General features: G+C 39.8%; 1 protein-coding gene across 3 annotated transcripts; it reads right to left on the reverse strand.

Moving 5' to 3' along the window:
• Window positions 1-1164: 1164 nt before the first annotated feature.
• Window positions 1165-22325, reverse strand: CCDC150 (coiled-coil domain containing 150). 3 transcript variants are annotated; one of them, XM_085299489.1, is made up of 23 exons: window positions 22091-22325; window positions 21641-21858; window positions 21364-21542; window positions 20331-20447; window positions 17918-18047; window positions 16266-16309; window positions 15277-15369; window positions 14405-14512; window positions 13649-13773; window positions 13285-13453; window positions 12871-12939; window positions 12246-12338; window positions 10974-11057; window positions 7701-7870; window positions 7207-7300; window positions 6381-6550; window positions 5564-5690; window positions 4824-5018; window positions 4176-4244; window positions 3933-4094; window positions 3491-3577; window positions 2324-2443; window positions 1165-1752 (listed from the first exon to the last, which is right to left on the reverse strand). In XM_085299489.1, exons 1-23 carry the CDS (start codon window positions 22234-22236, stop codon window positions 1633-1635), a joined length of 2889 nt encoding a protein of 962 aa, XP_085155615.1. In that variant the 5' UTR covers window positions 22237-22325; the 3' UTR covers window positions 1165-1632. The 3 variants fall into 3 exon arrangements, with proteins under 3 accessions (XP_085155615.1, XP_085155616.1, XP_085155617.1); XM_085299490.1 differs by lacking the exon at window positions 10974-11057; XM_085299491.1 differs by lacking the exons at window positions 21364-21542; window positions 21641-21858; window positions 22091-22325 and adding an exon at window positions 20698-20761.
• Between the last annotated feature and the right edge of the window lie 297 nt (window positions 22326-22622).

Consider the following 22622-nt stretch of genomic DNA (forward strand, 5'->3'; position numbering starts at 1 on the left):
CAGTAAGTATTCATTCATGATATTCGATCATTTAAAAAAAAAGAAGTGTTAAATGGCAAGTGCTACTCCAGAAGAGTTTTTTCACCTGTGACTCCCCTACAGTCTGAGTTAATACTGTGCAAAGTTCGATTACAGTTTTGACTGCTCTTTGCCCAAGGGCGCTATGGAGGTAAAAAGATGCACAGATTAACTTAAGCCATCTAATCAGATTTRTGCAGGTGCTGCACACATGCTGGATGGTCTCCGAAGGAGCTGGCTCTACTGGAATTAACTCACAGTCACATCAGCCTGGTTTTTTTAAGCAGCAACAAAAATTAAATGACAAGCAGGTAAATGAAAGATTTAGCTTAACAGTTAGCTTTAATAGTCCGCTTAGCAGGCCCTTGTTCCTGTCTGTTTTCTTCAAAACAGAGAGGTTTAAGTCTCTAAAAAATTAGTCCAGACTATTGTCATCTAGCTTAGGACCAAATTCCTGGAGGAATGGAATGACTTAATTCCAGCGCRTGTCAGGCTGCAGATCTATGCAAGACTGACTGACTTACTTCCCTCCCCACTACACAAACATTCTAAATAAATAACTTGTATAGCTCCCACAGCAATAAATGTTACCATTGATCACAGAGGAGTTGGCAAACAGCACTGTGGAGCACATCAGAGTTCAGCAACACCAGAAAGAAGAGTAAGCCATGAAGCTGAGCTGATTGATTGGTAGTAGAACAAGAACAAAAACTCTCTGTGTTATAATGATCACCCTCAAATTACTATGACATAACTCATTTGCTTCAATGAATCATTCCTTGGTGTTATATTCCACAGTGGGATAGGTGGAATAAATTCCACTAATTCTTAAGAGTCTTATGTAGATAACAGGATGTGGGGTACAATGTCACAAACCTAATGAATTCCTATTATCCTCCTAAAATAGCCCAAGGCCTGTGTGCTCTCATGACCCAGATATCAGCTGTCATTAGAGGCAGCCAGTCCTGCCAGGTCCTCCCTGTCCYGGTCATGTCAGCATCCAGCCACAGACTTATGACTGTCTTCAGTAATTCACCTGAATCCTCTGCAAACCAATCAGATCTGTTTTGATAGCACCTGCCAAGGCTCATTCTAAAGCTGCTAAAGGAAAAGCGATGAACACAAAGACTTAGCAGTCAGCAGCATATAGTCTGTAGGAATGATACAGAAGAACAATTTCTTTGCTTTAAATAGTGTTTTTGTTAATATCAGTCTCACGATACAAAGTACACTAGTCACAAAAGACACTCACATTAGAAACCTTATCTCACAAARAGACCCCTGTAACGTTGGACAGGTGAGAGGGATGAATTAATTCAAATCAGAGCATACACTGTAAATTAGCATTCTTAGGTCCCCTATATATAGGTGTCCTGTGAGCCAGCTGGTCAACGCACCTTTTATTTGCAAGGTCTTCTCAGTGATACAGAGCTGTCGCAGTTCAAGTAAAGCCCCTGATTCACACCTTGTTAAAAAGTCTTCTCCATCAGCATGCAGCTCCTTGGGGCTCAAGATGCTCTCAGCACCCGGACACTAGCAGGGAGTCTCAGAGAGCAGGTGATGCTCTCCTTGCGCTGTGGCACCCCGAGGTGGCCCTGGGCTGGGAATCGCGGGTCAGGTGAGCTCACTTCCTGCCCAGGTCACCCGGGCCTTCCTGGTGGTGAGCTGGAGGGGCTGGGTCCTTGCCCTGCCACCCAGGAAGGGCTGGGTGGGGAGCTCTGCTTGCTTTTTCTCCTGGGAAAAGATACAACGTTTTATGAACTTGATGCGCTGTTTGGAGAATCTTTGTGACTACCAAAGAAGAGATTAAAGTTTTAGCAGCTTAATATACATCTCTCTCTGAAAGACAGCTATGGGAGAGCTGCCAGTTATGGGAAAGGCTGTGGAATCTACAGACCAAGGTGAGCACAAATTCTTTTAAAAGAATTTAAGTTTGGAGGAGGGGGAGGATAAACAATGAAAAGGAGGAGGTGAATGCAGGGAAGAAAACATGCTAGCTAWTAGTTATCATACAAGTATCTGTGCAATGAGTTTCAGCAAAATATGAAATGTGCAACAGAACTTAGCTAAGTATWGAAACAGTCCTTTGAAGCTTGTCTTGTACCCATAATATTCTTTGCTAGTTAAATACCTTGACAAAAGATGAGGAAACAAACCAAACTGAAAAAGGAAAAAAAGGTCTCTTTTTCACACTGTGTAAGAAATAGTGAAAGAAATTTCACAAGCTGAATTCCTGACTACTAAACGCTTCCCTTAGCTTATTTGCTTTGCTCCCTTCTGAAGGGGATGTGCTTGCTTTCTTTACCTCCATTGTGAAGCTGCTCTCTTCAGGGTTCTTTGCCTGGTGKTTTTTTTTAAGTTCTGGCTGCAGGCTGTCAAACTTGGATTTGAACCAGCGGTGAGCTTCCTCCAGGTTAACCGTGATCTAGGGAACGCAGTGGTAATAATTAGAGCTGTGGAGCAAGTGGTTAAATGAAACAACTTCTAGCTTTTGGGCCCTGTGCTGGAAGGGATAGAACAGCAGGCAGGAGTCTCCTCAAATTCTTCCCCTGTGTGTRGGGGCAGGAGCTCACCGTGATCTCCTCCTGCATTGCTGTGGAGACTGGTAACCACTTGGTTAATGCTACAAAGTTGTTTCTTATGGAGTAGTGAATCTTACTGGCAGTAGTCAACACAGTTCTCTTTAGACACAGCACAAAGCGCAGAGGCATTGCAGAGAGGGGGAAAAAATGGAGGCTGAACATCACAAACTCCTTAGACAGATGTGAGAAAACTAAACTTGCTTGAAGACTGACAGTTGTTGTAGAGATACATATATATTACTCTTGCTATTAAGGTCTTTTTCTAACAACTGATGAAGTACTGGAACTGGTAAGTAGCATGTAAGATCTCAAGCTGGGGTATTTCTGTTACTTATTTCTTTACTTTATGCTGGTTARTATTCTACAAAAATATCTCAAAGTAGATTTTCATCCCAAACTATTAGAGTAATGCATGAAAATTTGCATATTACTGTACCATAGTACAAGGATGAGGTGATACATGGACAAATGTGACCCCTTGGGTGGCAGAGGGAAATGTGTTTTGGATGACGCTGCATAAAGAACATAATAGTAATTAGGCAGAAAATACACTTGGGCACAACTAAGTGTCTCTGCCCTTCTCCCTCCACGCCCCCCATTAAATCCATTGACATGGAATCCATTGATCCTGATAAAAACAGTAAGCCATGGGGACAAAAGCTTTTCCTACAAACTCCACTGAATTTAAATAAACCATGCAAGAGACTGAATCTCAAGTTCTCTGACGAAGAGTGAAGTGTATCCTTGACCTTTTCAACTCAGAAGTAATGAACTGGTGTTTATCATAGTTCATTTCTTTCAGTTAAATTTCAAAGGGTCATACAATGCATACCCTGAAAGGGTATCTTGTTACTTCCAATGATTTACAATTCTCATGTTAAATGTCTCACCTGCTCTGATTCTATGCTGGCTTCCTTCAGTTTCTGTTCTGTTTCTTCTTTACTTTTCTTTAGATGTTTGATCGTTTCTTCCAATCTCTAGGTAGAAAAAGAAATGACATTCATTTCTCAATTATTTTTTCATGGCAAAAAGACAAAAATTTGCAGTATTAAGAGCGACTCTTTTTTTTTTACTGTAAAATGCTTAGAGTTGTATTGAGAAAGACATGGAAAATAACTTTTCAAGTGTCAGACACATAGTGCTACCATAGTGAATGTAAGATAGGTTTGCTACTTGGGCTTTCTGGAACAGATATAGTAAGATTTATATGAGTATCTTTTTTGATATGACATTCATGAAGTCTTTTTACCACCCCCTTCTACAAGCCCAGAGATGACGTATAAAATACTTTCCCTGGTTTCTCACCACRTTTTCGTAGTGTCATCATTTTACCTGACACTGGTTTTCCAGCTGCTGCCCTCGCCTTCTCTCCACTTCCAGCTGGGTCTCCAGCTGCCTGTTTTGTGTTTGTATTTCATGTTGGTTTTGCAGCAATTCTTGCATCTCAGTCTGCAAACTTGTTAACTCTGTCACAAATTTTTGGATGTTCTGTGACTGGAGACAACACAAGAATGAAATTTCAGCAACTTATTTCATCAGATCAGTCTTTTCAGGAAGCTAGTCAGGAGAACATACCTGTTCATAATTCTTCTTCTGATACTGCTCTTTCATTGCTTCCATTTCTCTCAGTTCAGATTCAATCTCCTGGAAATTGTTGAAAGGAAAACAAAACTTCAGGATTTTCTCAGCCTCATCTGCAGAAACAGGTCCAATGTAACAGCGTACACCCACTGCCCATTTCCTGCCCTGCAGGACTGAAGCTAGAGGAACCAAGGCCCAAGTGGGGAAAGGGGAACAAGCAGGCAGCAGAGTGGAAAAGGACTCTCGATTCTCATTTGGGATCAGGCACCAGTGCTACCGTAYGTTCCATTAGCATGAAGGATGGAAAGGGAATAACCACCACGCCAAAGTGACCTTTGGTTCCAGCAAAATAGACCAAATTTGCAAAATGATAAAATGGACAAAAGGCTAACTCAAAAATACATTTTAGGGGGAGGAAACAAGCTGGGATTCTGGCATCATATTTAATGTAGGAACCAAAAGCGGGAAAGGCCGTGTGATAGCAGCTATAATTGCTCTTGGTCTTCTGTTAAGCATCTGAGTCTAAAGTTAGTTTTCAACCTATTTTCCAGCCTAGCTGCTACAAAGGAACAGCAATAGTCCTACTTAGGAAAGGGAGTTCTCAGGTACAATATCTGTCTCCATTGAAAAATGTGCACAGACCTTTATCCTCTCTGCATTCTGAGCATTGCTAGCTTTAGAGGCCAGGCAATGTCTGACTTGAGCTCTCTGGCTTTTTAGCTTTTCCTTGTAGCTGGCTAAAGACTTTTCCAGCTCTGTTACTTTCTGCCGTAGCTCCCTGTTAGCACGCGAAACTTCACCCAATTTGGAGGATGCTTCTTCAACGGCCTTCTTGAGCTAGGGGACAAAGAAAAAGTGAGTTCACATTGACTGTAAAGATAGGTTCATTTCCTACGCCATTAATAAGGAGWATGCCAAAATGATTCTCTGTCTAGATTATGCTACAGCACCTGGTGATCTGCTGGGGCCTGAGTAATATTCAGGTCAAGCTGAGCTTTACGATCTAGCCCTTAAAAAGCAAAGACTATTTCTGCCTTTCACACTAGTATTTTTATTCCTGGAGATCTCCATACAATGTCAGATTATCCTTTTGAATTCACTGGGATGACTGATACTACGTCTTATGTATGATGGGGTACACAGTGTTAGGGGGATACAGGGCACTTGCAAAAGACAGAGGGCACTGACATTACTATGTGCAGCCACCAAAACACCTGTCTGCCACAAGACAAAATTCTGTTTGCAAGCAGGTGATGGACAACTCCATGATGATTGGAAAAGAGACAACTATTTGTCATGAATTGCTTTTTTTCCTGTTTGAAAACAGGACCTCTTTCTCTGGAAATCAGCCACTGTAATCTTTTAATTCTAWCCCTTTTCACCTCAGCAGATTCTCGCTGGGTAGCTTTTCTAGAAGCCTCTCGCTCAACGTGAAACTGCTTCTTCAAAGACTCCAGCCGTTCAGCATACTTCTTTTCTTCAGTCTGAGCTTCTTCCATTAGCTGTTTCCTTTTTAAGGGAAGAAGCAAATTTCATGTGTACATTTAATGTGCTTTATTTTTTAAAAAAACAGAATAAGAAAGAAAAATCCATTATAAATATTTCTTTGGCCTCGGTTATACTCTCAGTAACACTGACACTTAAGGATTTGATTTTGTGAAAACATATATACACTTCATATCTGCTCTATTCCTAAAGAAGTTCCAAATGGCCACACAAGATAACTTTTTTTGAACTTTAGGACTACTTATTGTCCTTCAGAGAAGTAGGTGGCTAAGCCTGTTTAGACAAAGAGTCTAATGCACCAACACTTATTGTTAAGTGCTTCTAAAGCTTTAATTACTGATTTTTAGTTTGGGGGGGGGGTGTTAAACAGCTATCCTGTGGTCTCTTTGCTATAGCTACTGCAGGCCACTTCAAAGTGGAAGTGATACCTGCCATCCTTAAGGACAAGCTGTTTGCTGAAAAAGTGCCATGATAACCCTAGTTCCTCAGTACGGCAGAGGAGGCTGAAGAAGCCATTATGTGAACAGACAAAGCAGCTCATTTATGTAGCTCTGTGTAAGTCTATCTTTACCATGCTGCTGGTTCAGGATGTGGTCAGTACTGATACTGATAGATGAGAAGAGCCATAAAAGCCCTCATGTTGGTGAGAAGTTAGGTTTCTCCCCAGCTTTAATATCTTGGATCTGTTCTTACCTGCAGACTATCAGCTGCTGGTGCTCAGTTTCTTTGCTTTTCAGGTCAAATTGAGTCTGGATCAGCTTGTTCTGCAGGGTATTATTGGCCTGCAGAGCTTGTTCCAAACGAAGAGCAAGTTTCTTGTTGTCTGTTCTAGTAACTTCTAGTGCTTTACAAAGTGGTTCCATCTGGGCAGTAACAAGAGATCAGATTTAGGTTTACTCTAACGAAAAAGCACAGACAGGAACATTGTTCCCTTCCAAGCTTATTGGAAGTAAGAGTGTTCGCTCGCTGCCTGATGACAAACATCCTTTTAGGTACAGGCATCTAGATGGGATTCCCTACAAAGTCAGTCCACAGACTGGTTTAGTCAGAAGGATCAGAGTATCTTGTCATATATCCATGACTCTCTTGGAAAAAATGCCCTCACCAACAGTGAGTATGTCTGGGTTGTGAGATAATTATTTGTAAATTAAGTATTTTAAAGAGGGGAAGAAGAAAACAACTCTCTGCCCCCTCTCCATCCTCCCCCCCCCCTCTTTTTTTTTAAGCTGCATAAATTTCAGAAGTCTGTCTCTTTCCAGCCACAGACTGTAACATATTTACYTGTGCCATGGAATCTTTCTTTTTAAAGGTTGTTACTTGCTCTTTATCTTGATCTTAACTTGCCTCTYTCAATACTTGGAAAATGATTTTCCTGCTCTACAGCCTGAAGTTGACAGACTATTTTGCCTCCATTCGTATAAATATATCACACAACGCTATTCTCAAAAATAAGAGGTGATCGGCTCAACCCTGAAGATGCAGTCTCCTGCCTACTACTATGGTAAAATGCAGTCTCTACCTGGCTGCTGTGCTGACTTCCCATGGCAACCACTCTGGCTTGGCAATGTTCCAATTCTGTTTCTAACCTCTGTATTTTCTGTTGATTCTGGCTCCTGAAAACAGAAATGAGATAAACAAATAATACATCATCTTTGTGCACCTCTCCTCTGATCTGGTGGCAATCTCATAGATTCTCTGTTTTCACCATAGGAAGTTTTGCCTGTCACTGAAGTTAAAATTAAGTTTATTCTTGCCTACTTCCCACAAGATGCATAAGACCTGACCAAGCAGAATATTTACAAGCACAACTTTTGCAGAGCTAGCCATGAGCATTTGTTGTGCTTAGTTCATTAGTCCTAAGTACATTTCAGTATTGCAGGAAAAGATATAGGAATTCCTCAAACAAACTTGTCCTAAAGAGTTTATTAGCCAGAGCTGTAGGGAATATGCCACTTCTCAACTGTATCTGTCTAATGCTGATTATACCACAGGAAGAACATCAGCTTCATTTACCTGTCTTTTCTGAGACTGCTGATTTCAGTGTCCTTGTGTCCCAGCTCTGTTTGTACTGCCTGAAGAGCTGCCTGCATCTTGCTATGAGAAGCTAACACATGCTCCAGCATGGCTGTCACCTTACTGTTATCATTCTTTGCTGCCTCCAGCTGGCGCTGCAAGTTTGCCATCTGAAGTACAAAAAAAACAGGCAAAGGAGCAGGAAAAGCAGTTATTTGTTTGATCACAGGATTCTTTTTTTTTTAAGTAAAAAACCTGCATGCTTGCAGAAGTGCTAAGAGTATTGCAATAGTTTTTAACACAGAAATCATTTCTTCCAAATGCACAGTTTTTGTCTTACCACCAGTAAAAGCCCAAGCAGAGTTTCATCGATAACTTTCAGTGTTTATGAACTCTTGGCACCACAGGAAGCACCACAGGTACATAAAGCTGAGTTTTTAGTCAAAAACCAGTTGTGTCAGCACAGCTCTTCATTTGCATCTCTTTCATCCAAGAAACATTCAAAAAGTTTGGGTCTTTTTTAGTTTTCAGCCATTTCTTCATTGTCAGCAACTATTTAATTGAAATGAACCATCTTTCTAACTTGYATTTCATGTTCTCCACTCACCACGTTGGAGTCTCCTTTGTTAAGCCCAGCAGACCATATAACTTTCAATAATCTTGGAGCGAGAATGTCTATTTTATTCTCCAGCCTTTCTTCCATGTTCTTAATAGCATTTAACAGAATCCTCAGGCTGACCTTAAGACAATCTCCACGTTCAGAAGACTTTCTTGAATGTTCGTCCGGTTCAAAATGAATCCGGTGTAAAGGAGAGTGGGGAGCAAAAGCACGTAAATCAAATTTGACAGTTTCTTCTTTTGAACCTGCAGCTGACCTAGTATTATGATCAGCAGACTTGCGCTGCCAGGGCCTTGCTGGGGATTTTTTTCTTTTTGGTGCCATTTCTGCTACAAAACTAGTCTGTCCACAGAGACAGTGAAGACATGAGTATAAAAAACGGAGAAATTAACAAAATACATTCCAAAATATCTATTAACCAGAGCAGAACTAAAAGGCACATCAGCAGATGGTATGTCTTATTCCTAAGTCTGCATTACATTAGAAAGATCTCTCGCCCCAAGTAAAACCTCTTAAGGCATCCTTTACAATGTATGGTTTTAAGCTCTCTTCCATGATATATTTCCCACAGCAGCGCAATTTCTTTCCGTGTTCCCTAGCAGCGAGAGACAACGCTGATCACGTTCTCTTTAGAAGCCTGCGCTTCCCTCACTGTGAGGTCAGCCAGCGTCGCAGCTCYGCGGCGCCAGCGTGGCCCCAGGTTCTGCACGCTGCTCCATCCTGGGCCTGCTGCAAGACCTTCCTCTAGCCGCTCTCTCCATCTGCAGAGTGGCAGTATGCAGTACTTCACAGTACTTCTAACTTTCCCCAAATCTGAAAGCTCTCAGGTCATTAACTCTGTCAATGCAATACCCAGTTTCCTTTGACTAACTGATGGATAATCCTCTACAATGGCRAATTAAGGTACAAAAGAAACTTTAATTTTGCTTCTTGGAAACAYGATGGCAGAAATAGGACCTTCTGTTCTCCAGGCAAGTGTCCTAAACACAGTTACATCCTCTAATTTCTACAGYATGGCATGCAGATTACTGATATACAATCATCAGTTTGATGCTTAAACCTTCTTAGAAATTCTGCAACTCAACAAACGTATTACAAGAATGCTATTCTAAGCTATAAATTCAAGCAACTGTACCAAGACTTCCATTTACAAGCAAGAACAAACTCTAAAGCGTATATGCTCTTTACAAACTTCCATTCCTTCTCAGATACCAAAGCAACCTCATGACAGAGCAGAGTCCATTTTGCCACGTAAAACCTACAAGCTTAGTTTCACTGCTCAGGATAATACAACCTTTCTGTGTGCTCATATCCATCAAGACTGAGTGAACTGATTGAATTAGATTCTAACTGTCTGCCTCCAATCAAGACAGCAAGTTGAGCTAAGTATTACCTGCAACTATTTGTTCTTACCGGAAATTAATAGTAAATCATGAGGACTATCCTTACAATCTCATAAGCTGTGTGCTTTCCAGCTTGAATACATGCAATTAACTTGCATGAAAACAGGTCTGATACCTGTTTTAGTTGAGCTTCCATCCTTCTCATGTTAATTTTGTTGAAATCAAATTCTGTATTTACCTGTAAACTAGGATGCTACAGCTAATACTAAATGTTCTTTGTTCTTCAAGAAAGTGTGTTAAATCTGATTTCCAATGACTACTTACACATTAGTTACAGTCTGAACATAATTGAGTAAGAAGTTCTCTAAATCCTATTGTACCTGAGTATATTTGGTCTCTAGGGCTGCACTCTACACTTGTGAAATTGGCTGTTATCTAAATGTGCATCTGTAAAAGACTGCAATTCTTCCTTCAGCTGCTGCACTTTAGTCTTAAGAAAAGCAAAGATGGACTCAACAGAAAATGGAAAAAWTGAAATGGAAAAGCGTTAGCTTGACTGAAACATAGAAGCTAAGAATGTGATGATTCCTCTTTGACCAGAGCAAACATGTTTTGTTTTTGCCAAGTCTCATAACAGGAAGAGAATCATTTCCAACTTATCCTTGCATAACAATAATTATGCAATAATCACCTACCATCAGATATAGGGACACTACATWAATGTGTAGCTTTCTCACTTTTCTAATAATAACTACATGCTATATGCTGCTTTTTGAAAGAAYCTCAAGAATCTTTGCATCACTGCCCCAAATTCCATGATGTCACACCAAATGAAATGAAAGCTTCACTTTCAACACCTGATCTACTTTCCAGCTAACTTATGCTTAAGAAAAATTACATAAGCTTTCTATTTATGCTTATCACCACAGCTTGCCTCTCTCCTTGTTAATTTMTGTTTTCTATAAACCTTTCCATCTTTTCAGCGTTTCAACCAAGTTTCTACTCATGTATTTGTTTTAAAGTCCGCTGGTCCTTCTTAGCCATTAAACAACTTATTTATCAGAAGTTCTAGAGATAATATGTCAAAAACATCTTGGCCTCATCTGTCACCCAAACATAGTAGGCARGATGTGCAGAATCAAACATGGTTTTGATATAAAACCACCTTAATAAATGTGCTTAACATTGCACAAATAAATAAGAACGTCCCTCCAAATTAAATAGTGAAGAGCTAAGGTTAAACAACCTTATATTAGATGAACGTAAGAGGAGTTCCCTCTTTAATCTGATAAACAAGATGCTGTCAGGTACCTGAAGTTCTCCTTTGTCATAGGCCAGTTTATTCTTGCTGTTAGTTAGCTCTGCTAGCACCTGTTGCACCTTCTGCTGAGCATGCTGAAGAAACAAGAGCACAAGTCACCATTTCCTACGAAAAATAAGGCAAAAAGCAACAAAAAAGGGGTTCAATGCCCCRTTTCTCTGATTTTTTTTTAAACTCTCCCCTGCTGAGTTATAGCACCTTCCATAAGCTCTTTTCTTTCTTTTKTCTTTTTTTTTCTTTTTTTCCCCCCTTTTTTCCTTCAGGTRGAAATTCTCAATTAAGTGAAACGCTAAAAGAAGGAAGGAGGGTGTGAGACCAAAAAAAACCTAAAAAAAAAAACTAAGAGGTATAAGGCCAACTTAGTCTCTAGGAACAGCCACTCAGATTAGTACAGATGGCCATAGGAGAGGAAAGATATCTTTGACAAGAGGAGCACAGTAGCAAAAAGAACTAGGAGAAGAATGAGAAAGCATTGATAAAAGGAAAATAAAATAATTAAGAGTAAGAATAGCGAAGGAATACAAAAAAATTAAAACAAGGAAACTCTAAAGTTCTGAATGCTATATTAATTCATAGTCTTTAAGTAATGACTGTCAAAGGAGTTCTGAGTCAAAGAGCAAACAAGATATGTTAGAGACTAATTACTTCAGAAATGTAATCTTCATTAATAAAAAAATAAATATTCAGAATGTTTCAATTAATTCTTCTTTAGCATCTTGATCTTATGACCTTTTCTGCAACTAAGTGTTTCTTAAGATCTCTAGCTTGTACAACTGGTCATTACATCTGGTACTTTTAAAAAGATAATGGTAAGAACACTGCAGACACCTCGCAACTTTTCTGGAACCAGTCAAGTATGCTGACGCAGGTGACTGAGTAGTGAAAAACAACTGAATGGGAACAAGGTAAAAATGAGAATCTGGTCCCAAAGTGCAAATTGCCCACAGAGTAGGGAATAAAATAGTTATTAACTCCTTGCTGACATATATAAGGACCAGAAAACGGAATGGAGTCATAAGACTTAAATAGCATATCTAAATCTCCGATACTTGAGGCTCAAGTAGTCTCAAATTCCACACAGTCACTAAATCTTAAAGAAGTGTAACATTTGAGAAGTTATTTTATTCTTTTGTTTTTATTATTTCCTTTTTTGATTCCCTAGTTTGATCTTCCACTTGCCATACAATCCAGATTATTTCAGACTGCAGTTTCATAACCTTATAAGTARCTGTACCAGGTATTTTTATTATAAAGCAGGTTACTTGCTGGTGTTCCAGTGCAGCCAAGCGATCCAATAGCCTCTTGTTTCCTTCTGCTAGTGTCTGCAAAGAGGATTTCATTGAAGCCATTTCTAGCTATAAACAGAAAAATACAAATACAACTCCCTTYATACCGCTTTCAGATTTTCAGTCACCTGACAAAACTGCAGTACTATATATGAATTAGGTACAGCCTCTACTCTTTTGGAGAGCCTTTCCCCAATGGTGAAAYTCCACAAATCAACCAGTTAGTCACGCTGACTTAAATTATCATGCTAAGGAGTCTCTCATTTATACCACAAAYGCTACACTTCATTTTCCAGGCTATGCAAGGGAGCTACACGGGTAAAACAGCTGGAAGCGGCTAAAAATTATTTATCAAGTTTGCAATAGTAACATGACAAATTTATTAATATAAACAGGGCCTTGTGTAAGTAAGCAGTAGGTTTTCTGTCCCAAAGACATAAATATAGACAGGAGTTGTAACAAACAGCAAAGCGAATATTATGACTATGATAATTAGAACACTATTTAGAACTATTTTAATTAAAAGAAAATAAGGAAAATGAAATCTTATTGGAAGACAGAATACTAAGTTTAAAGAACAGTCCTATATATTGAAAGATACCTTGTTCTCTGTTTTTTCTACTTCCAGTTTGTTCCTTTCCTGTGCTATTTCATTTGCTGTTGTCTTTATCTGTGACAAGAAATATGAAATAATTTTTAAGTCATCTGAAAAATTTCTAGATTCATAGGAGTTCTACATATCTATAAAACTATTGATCAGAAGGTCACAAGTCAACTCTGAAATTCAAAATATCTGCAGAGCTGTCCTGTTCTCCTTCCCTTTTAATGCTCCAGAAAGGAGACATTACAGGTCAAAATACAGAACTAAGAAAGAGGAGTGTGTCTGTTCTTGCCATGGTAATAGCAACAGATCTTCCTTCCAAAAGCAAAACTGRTATGAAAATAAGGATTTTAACAAAGTAGATCCTAAAGCTGCCCTGAAGGATACACCTTTAAAATAGTAAGTTTTATGTACTTCCTGTTTAAGATCTTCCTTTTCAGCTAGCAGAGATCCTAAAGCCATCTCCAGTTCACCTTGCAGTCTAGCAACAGTACTCTCCAGCAGCTTTCTCTGTGTGGCTGCTGCTTCCTCCTTGAGGCTTGCTTTCTGTCTGCATTTGCCATGCTCTGTATGCAAGGCCTTCCTAAAGAAAGACACAAAACAGCCAAGCTGGAGTTCTAGCTCAATACAGGACAAGGAGAACAGAAGATGGCCTCTATATTAAATACTAAACCTTCTGTGCTAGTAAGTAACAAGCATTAGAGAAGCAGAATACAAGGTGGCAAGCACGCAAGGGAAGATGGAGAAGACAGAGGCTGCAGTTGAGAAAACGCCTCACAGCTCTTTCTGAAGCTGAGCCCTCTCATGTTGCACACACTGCAGCTCTCCGAGAATGTCAGCACAGGCAGCATCCAGAAGGTAGTCTTGCTCCTGCAGCTGCTGAGTCATCTTTTCTTGTTCTGCCTAAAGGGAAATATTACTTAGGCAATTAACACCAACATCAAAACAACAGAGACAAGGATATTTAACTAACAAAGCTGTTAATTTATCATCAGGTTCCTGTGTTGTCCCTATAGTTCCACATGCTGCTTCTTGGATAGGTGTCAAAAAGCAGAGTTACCTTATCCAGATGGAGCTTTCTCTATCTTTTTTTTAATCTCATTTAGGTTCTGATGGTTTCTGCTTAGCTTTTTCATCTACAGCCAGCACAATGCCCATTAATTCCTCCTTGCATCTTTCTTAGAGGTTCTTACAGTATATTTCTTACAAACCATTTATTACATCTAGACTCTTTCCCCTCCTTCTTCGTAACAGGCTTTTATTTGTGGTACTGAAATAATAGTTTTTGGACCACATTAAGTTTTATTTTTTTCATTTTAGAAAACTTTTTGGAACTGATAACTTAGCAAGTTTTAACAGTTCTAAAGTTGTAAGTTCTTAGAATTCAGCCTTTTTAAAACTTATATCACTATGTGATATTTATGTGTAGAGTACTTTGCTATATCCCCATAGGTTATCGGTACTGTCTTGTCAGCTGCCTAATATCCAAGTTGCAGACAACCTTCTTGGACTGTTTCACGTGTAGACTACACACCTTAAGGACAGCCTGATGATCTGAAATGAGTTTAACGTTCTCCATGGCAACATTTTGAAGCACGGTGCTGAGGTCTGAGCATTGCTGGCTTAAGTGGTCATTAAGGACCTGGTTAGACAGAGGAAGGAGGAAGATGACAGACATTTTCAGACTTTTTAGCATAGTAGGGCGTCAGATACCTTTCAAAATCTTTCGTAGATCTTGTTTTGCTCAACTATAGCAAAAGTGTAAAGAAAATGCATTTAAGTGTGCGGTAAGTTACGGGAGGAGCGGGGGRATGCAGGCAAAGTHTGACATACCAATCAAGAATAATCAYTTATCAATTCTGAAGTCCAGAAAAAAGACAAGTARTGTTTCTAAATGAAGGCAAAATCGGAAGAAGGATCCGTAACAACTTYATGTTGAGGTCAACATTTTGTCTCAAAGGCAGAGGAAATTTTAGCTAAGCAGCTGCTTTAGATTTATCTCATTAATAGAAATGCACTGATGTAGAATCTAAAGGTACGAAGAAATATAAAGGCACTATTTTAAGGATACAAGAAGGTAATAGTACTTAAGGATAATGAAGTAGGAGCAGCAGTAATTCTTCATATCTTGTCCTTCAGAGAAGACACTTGCAATAAAGCTGATTTAAATCAACTACTGTGAAGAAAACTTTCCAGCCTTAAGTTTAGGAAATCATGAATAGTTACCTGATTGAACTTCCTTTACTGGAAGTTGTTCATTAGCTTATATTACCTGAGGGCACTGAACTTTAATCTACTAAGCTGTACTTGAGGCTTCCCACCGAATGTGTGACAATTTCCCATTACAATCACTTGGTTTGCTATACATTATTTTAAAAGCRTACGAAGAAGAGCTATTCTCATTACCTGTACTTTCTCTGCTGCTTCCTGCAGGGCAGTTATTTTAGACTGAAGTTGCAGGTTCTCTTTTTGTTGACTGTTAAAGGACAGCTGTGCATTCTAAGGGACAATAAAAAAGAACTTCCACTGATACAAATTTAAAATATGTTGTCATTCAACCAGGAACTTCATACATTTCAAGTCTTTGTCTCACACTTACCTGTTTCTTTTAAGCTACTGCCACATGGCCCTGTGCTCTTGCAAGCACTAGACATGGCTGCTGTAGTACAAGCCTCTTTCCCAAATACACCTTGAAAGTAATAATCAAAGTACTATTGCTTGATTTGCAGCTGCTTTAACTTTGCTTTGAAAGTTAGGTCAACTTCACATCCCTTCTCAACTCAAACTTATTTGCCTCCATTACAATTAATCTTGACATTTTTTAAGCTAAAAGGTCTTCCTGCCAGAAGTGCCAGAATTCCCAAATCAAGGAATCCTTTCCCAGCCTGAAAGATTGCTGGCTGGGAAAGATCTAAGTTGAGTTTTTAGTTTATGTTCACTGAAACTTATTCTTTCAAAGACAGTTTCTGTCAGCACACACAGCCTCTACAAAGGCCGTAAGCACACCTCTAACTATTTAGTGCCCAGCTGAGTGAGGCCCTGATTTTCTACAGTGTTRATTTACTAATCCATCTATTTGTCTCCTTTTTATGTGATGATTGCGTTACTACTACTATGTTTTGCTGTCAGCTCTAGACTTTCCAAAGAAGGCATTCAAATGACTGTTTCGATATTTCAATGCAGTGTAATGGTTAATTTTTCCAAAAACAAGCAGTGCAAGCTCAGGTTGGTAAAATAATTACCAAAATGTGTTTACTGGTTAGTACCCTTGGTGGCATTTGTCTACGTTAAAAATTTGGCCTCTAAAATATGGTACATTTGAAAGATCTCAAACAGGTTGCTGTTTCTGATCTCTGTATAGCCATTTTTCTCACTAATAATTATTTGCAACTTACTTTTGCTTCTTCATCAAGCTGGGAAATGATACAGTTTCTGGAGTCTAAAAAAAAGAAAAGAACATCAGGATACGGTTTGTTATCTGGTAATATTAAAAGGTGACATTTTGATTTAATGTTTTAGTTTGGCTAAGTTGCTTAATATGCCACAAGATAAGATTTCTATAAATGTGCTGCTCTTTAGTGCTTTTATTGATAGTTTTAACATTTTAAGAAAAACTACTGTACAGCTATCATTTACTCTGTAAATGAAGTGCAACTTATTTCTCAGTTTTACAGTTAAGCACACAATTATGCCACTCTTACCACACCACTTTTGTGATTGCTTAAGCAATTCAGATAACCCACAGCGTACAAGTTTCTTGTTCAGCTATTTCTCTACTGTATAAACAACAGATTTGTCCTGACTGTACCCACAGCCTACAGTTTTTGTGTACTAACAAATTATAGTAGTCAGATCCCTGCTTAAAACATACAGAACTAGAACAATTTTGCTGTATTCTGAATCAACTTGTCTGTAACAGTTACCCTTATTCTGCTCTGCTGGATGAGATACTGACAAAATGGAAGACAACAAGAGACAATTCAGAACAAGCAGGGTGGGGAGGAAAGTCTAGCCAAAATATTACAACATCCAATGTATCATCTATGAAGATCAGGCAAAAGTTATTTCAATTAAGAGACAAAAATCCTTGATCAGTAGGATTATTTTATACAGAAGTAAAGAGAATTTGTATGTCTTATTTGTCACTTGCATGTGGATTTGTTTTGAAGAATTTTTCTGCCATCAAAGAATCTCTCTCCTTCAGCCAACTTTGCCATATCATAACAAGATTCTCCCCTCTTGCCATGGCTTATTTAGAAAAGCTGAATGCATTTGTGAACTACAGGTTAATTACTCTTGGTATACCAGGACGCCTGTGGTACATAGAAAACCAAACACAAAATACGGGAAACGAGCACTTCTCTAACACGAGGAACCAGAAATCTCTAAAAGGTCCTGAGGGAATTATCACAGGAAGAACAATTATGCTAAGATTTAAGGCAGGGTTACTGCAAATTATCATTTGGGAATAAGGAACAGATGTTAGGTTAGGAATGTGTACCTGCAATTGTTACAAATATATATCTTTTCCCCCAAGTGTGGCAAATGCCATTTAACTCCCTTATAAGCAGCTACTTTCGCATCAATAGACTGGGAATCTAAATCAGATCAACTAGAAGCTTATCCAAAATGCTTTTTCCTATATATAATGTTTACTACAGCATGGTTTTTTTAATCACTTCAAAAGACTCAAGAGCAATGAGCATTCTACTTCCACATCAGTTCAGGAATCATGTGTTACAAATGCTTGCCAGATTGTCTCCTCTAAAAACAATCTATGCTGACGAAATCTATTAACATTATCGTTGTCTATTTGTTACCCTGATTATTACTGTGGCCAATTTCCTCTAAGTAAACCCAGTCTTCACAAACATCACGTGCAAACTAAGAGAAGCCTTTAAAAGTTCAGCATCTCTCAAGCTGCCCTCCATTCMAGTTAACTGATACACCTACTAAAAGTCTGGAGAACCACAGTACTCCTAGTGATGTCCTTGTTTCCACTCACTGTGGAAGCAGGGCTACAAAGATAYGGTAAGAACTGTCATACCCAGCTCAGCTTTCAGCTGTGTGCACTGCTGTTCCAGCCAAGCAGTTCTTTCCTTCTCCTCTTGCAGCCTCTTTCGGGCTAGCTGGACATCTTTACGCAACTCCTGGCAGTCCTGCTGCAGTATCTGCACCTTCAATGATACCACAGATTATTCTTCAAGATGCAGAATTCAGTGAGGCAAACTAAGCAAATTACAGACCCTGAAACATTGATCCAACTGGAAAAGAAATAGCCTGATCAGCTTCTCTTTCACCTTGCCCCAACCAAATTCTATGCAGAAGACTCTCTCATGGCAAATAATTAAATTTCCTTATGTTACACAGTGTACATGTTTCACAACCACCTTTACAAGACAGATGGAATCAAACAAGTTTGCATTATTCAAGATGACAGAAAAGGTCGAACTATAAAAGATGAAGGTGAATATTACATGCAATGCACTCTACAAGTCTGACTCATTCTCTGTTTTCTGAGAGACTTTTGTTTTGTTTTTACACTAATTGTAAATAGATCATTGGGTTAGCTATAGCCATCAGAAAGTAATAGATGGATTAAACTGAGCCTTTACTTCTCATAAATTTCATAATGCATCCACAATTTTTTTCTATTTCTGCTGTAGAAGAACAGGAAAAGAATGAAAGGGATGTAGGAAAGAAAAATCTAGTAATTTCTAATACAATTTTGCTGTAAGTGTCAAAAATAGACAAAGAGACCTTGACGGTCATCAAAAAAGATGGAAAAAAGATTAAGTGTTCAAGTTGTGATTCTTTGCTATTTGCTTTATTTATCCTAAACTATCATTACTGTTGCTATGAATTCAGAAGTGATAGAATGGCTGTCTGTGGCTTGTTTGTATGCGTGCATGCAGACAGGGAGGTTGTTTTTATTTTTATTTGAAGTATGTATTTCTGCCATATTTCTCCTCCTATCCTCAAAAATAGCTACATAATATAAGTGCAACAAAGAGGTAAAATCTAGATTTGTAATTATGGCAAAGAAAACCTTGTTACTCCCAAGACATTTAAGGACTGTGGAGAATATTTTCAGAAATCTTGTTTTCTAATAGAAGGTTTTATCAATACCTTCATAATAAAGACAATTTAATATTAAACAAACAGATGTAGCATCATTTGCAATTACTCGTAAGATAACAAAAGCACTAAGATAGCAAAAGATGTATGATTTGTATCTTTTAGRTAAGATTTATTTTTTCTGCTAGTAGAAGAGTGAGTCAATCTACAAAAATACAAAGATAAACCAATCAGTATCTTTCATCTTACTGGTAAAACTAATACCCATAAAACCAGATACATACATAATCTTCCTGTTTTCACACCCCTCTGCAAACTGTTCRTATTTCTCACTCTGTCAGTTATTTTCAGAACTTGAAACCTACTTTATTTATGAAGAGATAGAACACATCCTTGGCACATTTGCAGAGGATACTAGAAGATGCAGAGGATAAGCAGCTGACACACTGAACGGCAGAGCTTTGATTCAGAAAGACCTTGATATACTTGACCAATGGGTCAACAGAAATCTTGTGAAGTTTAGCAGAGAGACTTCAAGTCTCTTCACCCGGAATGAAACCACCCCATGCACCAGTACAGACTGGGAACAGACAGAGGGAGCAGCAGCCCTGTTGAACAGGACCTGGGGTTATGATGGATGCCAGGCTGAATATAATCAGCAGGGGCTCTCACTGCAAATAAGAGAAACCACCTAATGGAATACGTYAGCAGGAGCTTGGCCAACTTTATAGAAGTTATTTTTCCCCTCTGATGCTGGTGAGGATGCACATGGAACACTGTACCGTTTTTGGGTCCCTCGGTTCAAGATGGAGAAAATGGAGGGGGTGACAATAGACAGCTACAAGGATGGATGGCGTCTATGAGAAGAAGCTGAGGGAACTGGGCTTATTTAGTCTGGTGAAGAAGAGGTTAAGGCAGCATCTAACTGCAGTAGGGTAGTTACAAAGATAATGGAATCAAACTCTTTTCAATACCGCCAGACAATACAAGAGGGGGCAATAGCCCCTAATTCAAGCTTGGGAGGCTCAGATTAGGCTCTAGGAAAAGATCTTTTTAACTGGAACAATACTGCAGCACTGGAAAAAAAGACCTAAAGAGGCTGTGGAATCTCAGTCCTTGGACTCTGCTAGACAAATCCACCACTACTCAGTCTAATTTTGATGATACCTCCTTCAAGCAGGAAGTTGGACTGGATGATCTTTTCTAACCAGTGTTTCTATGATTCAGTTTAAGGAGTTTGGTTTTGTTACTATACACTGTATCACACTTTAGCAGTAGTGAAGTATTTTAACTGTTCTCTAGACTGGATATATAAGCTCTTGCTTTTCCTCCCAGATGATAAAAGGAAAAAAGATACAAAAGTATTAAAAAGTTTCTCTAACCTGCTTTCGTTCTGCTTCTASTATTGTTTCCATGTCCTGTACCTGACACATCATGGTTGCTTGAGATTCCTCGAAAGATTCCCGCAGGCTGATCTCCTGGGACAGCTGTTCTGTTAGCTAGGGAAAAACAAAATAAAATAAAAAACTCCTAATCAGATCTAATTAAATAGATTGTACAAACRCTTTGAGATCATATATGAATGATGTTCTGCCTGGGATATTTAGCTATGAGCAAAGCTGGCAGCCTCCTYTGGATTGCGCACATTTTGAACTTGCACCCGCACTATTATTTAAAGATATTCTTCAAAGCTTTAAACAATACTTAGCAAATTCAGCTTTCCGCTAAGCTTTTTGCTCTTGTACTTACATCCTGCAATCTACAGTTCATTTTCTGTTTTGTGTTCCTCAGCTGCAATTGCTACATCCATCTAAAGAAGATGAAGGGAACAAATATTTCTATCCCGTCCTATTGTGTTCATGACTAACTCAAAAGCAATAGGTATTAYAAAATGCAACACCTATGCTAAAACCCACCTAGAATTTGATTTCTATCTCCGGTTTGATGTTCTCTGTTCTGAAGCACTGAATAGAAGAGCGCAAGCACTAAGAAGAAACGAATTCTTTAACAGTTAGGGAGATTAAATGACATACTCCACTGAAGTTTTCTTTAAGGGAGATAGCAATAGAAGTGTAAGTTCCCAGAAAAACAGAAAAGCTGCTGAGAACTCCACAAATGAAAACTAGGATGAACTTAAATCATGAAGAAGGGAGAATTACAAATTTCAATTATTTTTATTTTTGAATTGTTGTGTAGTTATTTTTTTACTGGTGAAAACAGAGAATCTCATTGTCAAAATGTTTTTTTCTTACAATCAGTGATAACAAGCAGTATCATAAATGCTCATTTCTAACAGAGCATACCTTTCACTTATCTATATCTCAGAGATCATAGTACTTAAAGTACTACAGACAAGCCTATTAATCTGAAAACAAAGTAAGATCATAATCTCTCTCTATGTGCCAGCTTTTGTACCTTGGTTGCAGTTCTAATCTCCAGAGCAGCACTTAGTCTTTGAACTTCTTCTTTTGCCTTTTCCTCAGCCTCTTTCACATCACTTAGTTGCTGGCGTAATTTCATTGCCTCTTGCTGTACAACCTTCATCTCCTGCAAATGCTCTTCCTGCACTGCATTTAGCYGTTGCTCCAATCGGGCTGCCAGATAGCAAAAGGAAAAAAAAATTAAGAGAAGAAACATATAAAGGCAAAATAAACAATGAAGAAGTTAAAAAAAAAAACAAAAAACACACTACCTGCATGCTTTGGATTCAGCTCCTTTTCCATCTGCAGATGGAAGATGTTTAATTTCAGTGTCTGTAGAACACTCTCTAACCGACACATTCGATTCACCAGTGATTCACAGTTTTTCCACRGTGTATTTTCTCCCACAAATGCTACCCTGGCCTGCACAGGACTTACGGCTGGGTAGCTAGCAGGCGTCTCTAAAGTCTTCGAGTGGAAAAGATCAAGGCTGAAAAGGAGAGAAGATTGACTTACTACATATATGCACATACCCCGTTGTACGTACGCATTACAGAGGTGAACAGACTATAAACCACACTTCATGCTGCTGGAAGGTTTCTACACTACCAGCTCCCTCGGGGAGGGAAGCCCAACGCACGGCAAACGGCTGCAAAGCGGGGCAGCACAAGGAAAGCCTGAGCCCCGCGGGAAGGAAAGGCTCTGCCCCCGCCCTCTGCCACCTCTGCCCGTTGCTGCCGAGCGCCTCCAGGTCTCCCGCCAGGGCGCTGGCCTGCTCTTCGGCCACCCGCATGCGCTGGCGCAGCACGGCGAAGGCCTCGGCCGCAGTCGCCTYGACACTCGTGGCGCAGACCGTTGGCCTGGCCATGGCGGCGCCGGCGGCCGCTCCCGCTCCGCGGGGCCCGCGCCAGCGCTGCCCAAGGCACCCCTCGCACGGTGGCGGCGGCGCCCTGCCCGCCTCGCTGTCGCTGTCCTCAGAGCCCGTGAACGGCCCGACCCGCCGCCATCACGCTCCTTCCCCGCTTCAAACCCGCCGCTCGCCGCGCGGCCACCCCCCGCGCATGCGCGCCCAGCCGCGGCGGGGCGCCCGCAGGCGGCAGTCCGGAACCTGGSACAACGCACGCCGCAGCGCATGCGCTGCAGGCGGGAGGGGGGGCGCCAGAGCATGCTGGGAGTTGCAGTCCGCCCCCCCTCCATATACCACCCCGCTGGGTAATGGCGGTTTCGGCGACGCGGCGTGAGGCGGCAGTGACC

This window comes from Rhea americana, unplaced genomic scaffold (assembly GCF_003343005.1).
Source record: "Rhea americana isolate MKP2758 unplaced genomic scaffold, rheAme1 scaffold_15, whole genome shotgun sequence".
Lineage (NCBI taxonomy): Eukaryota > Metazoa > Chordata > Aves > Rheiformes > Rheidae > Rhea > Rhea americana.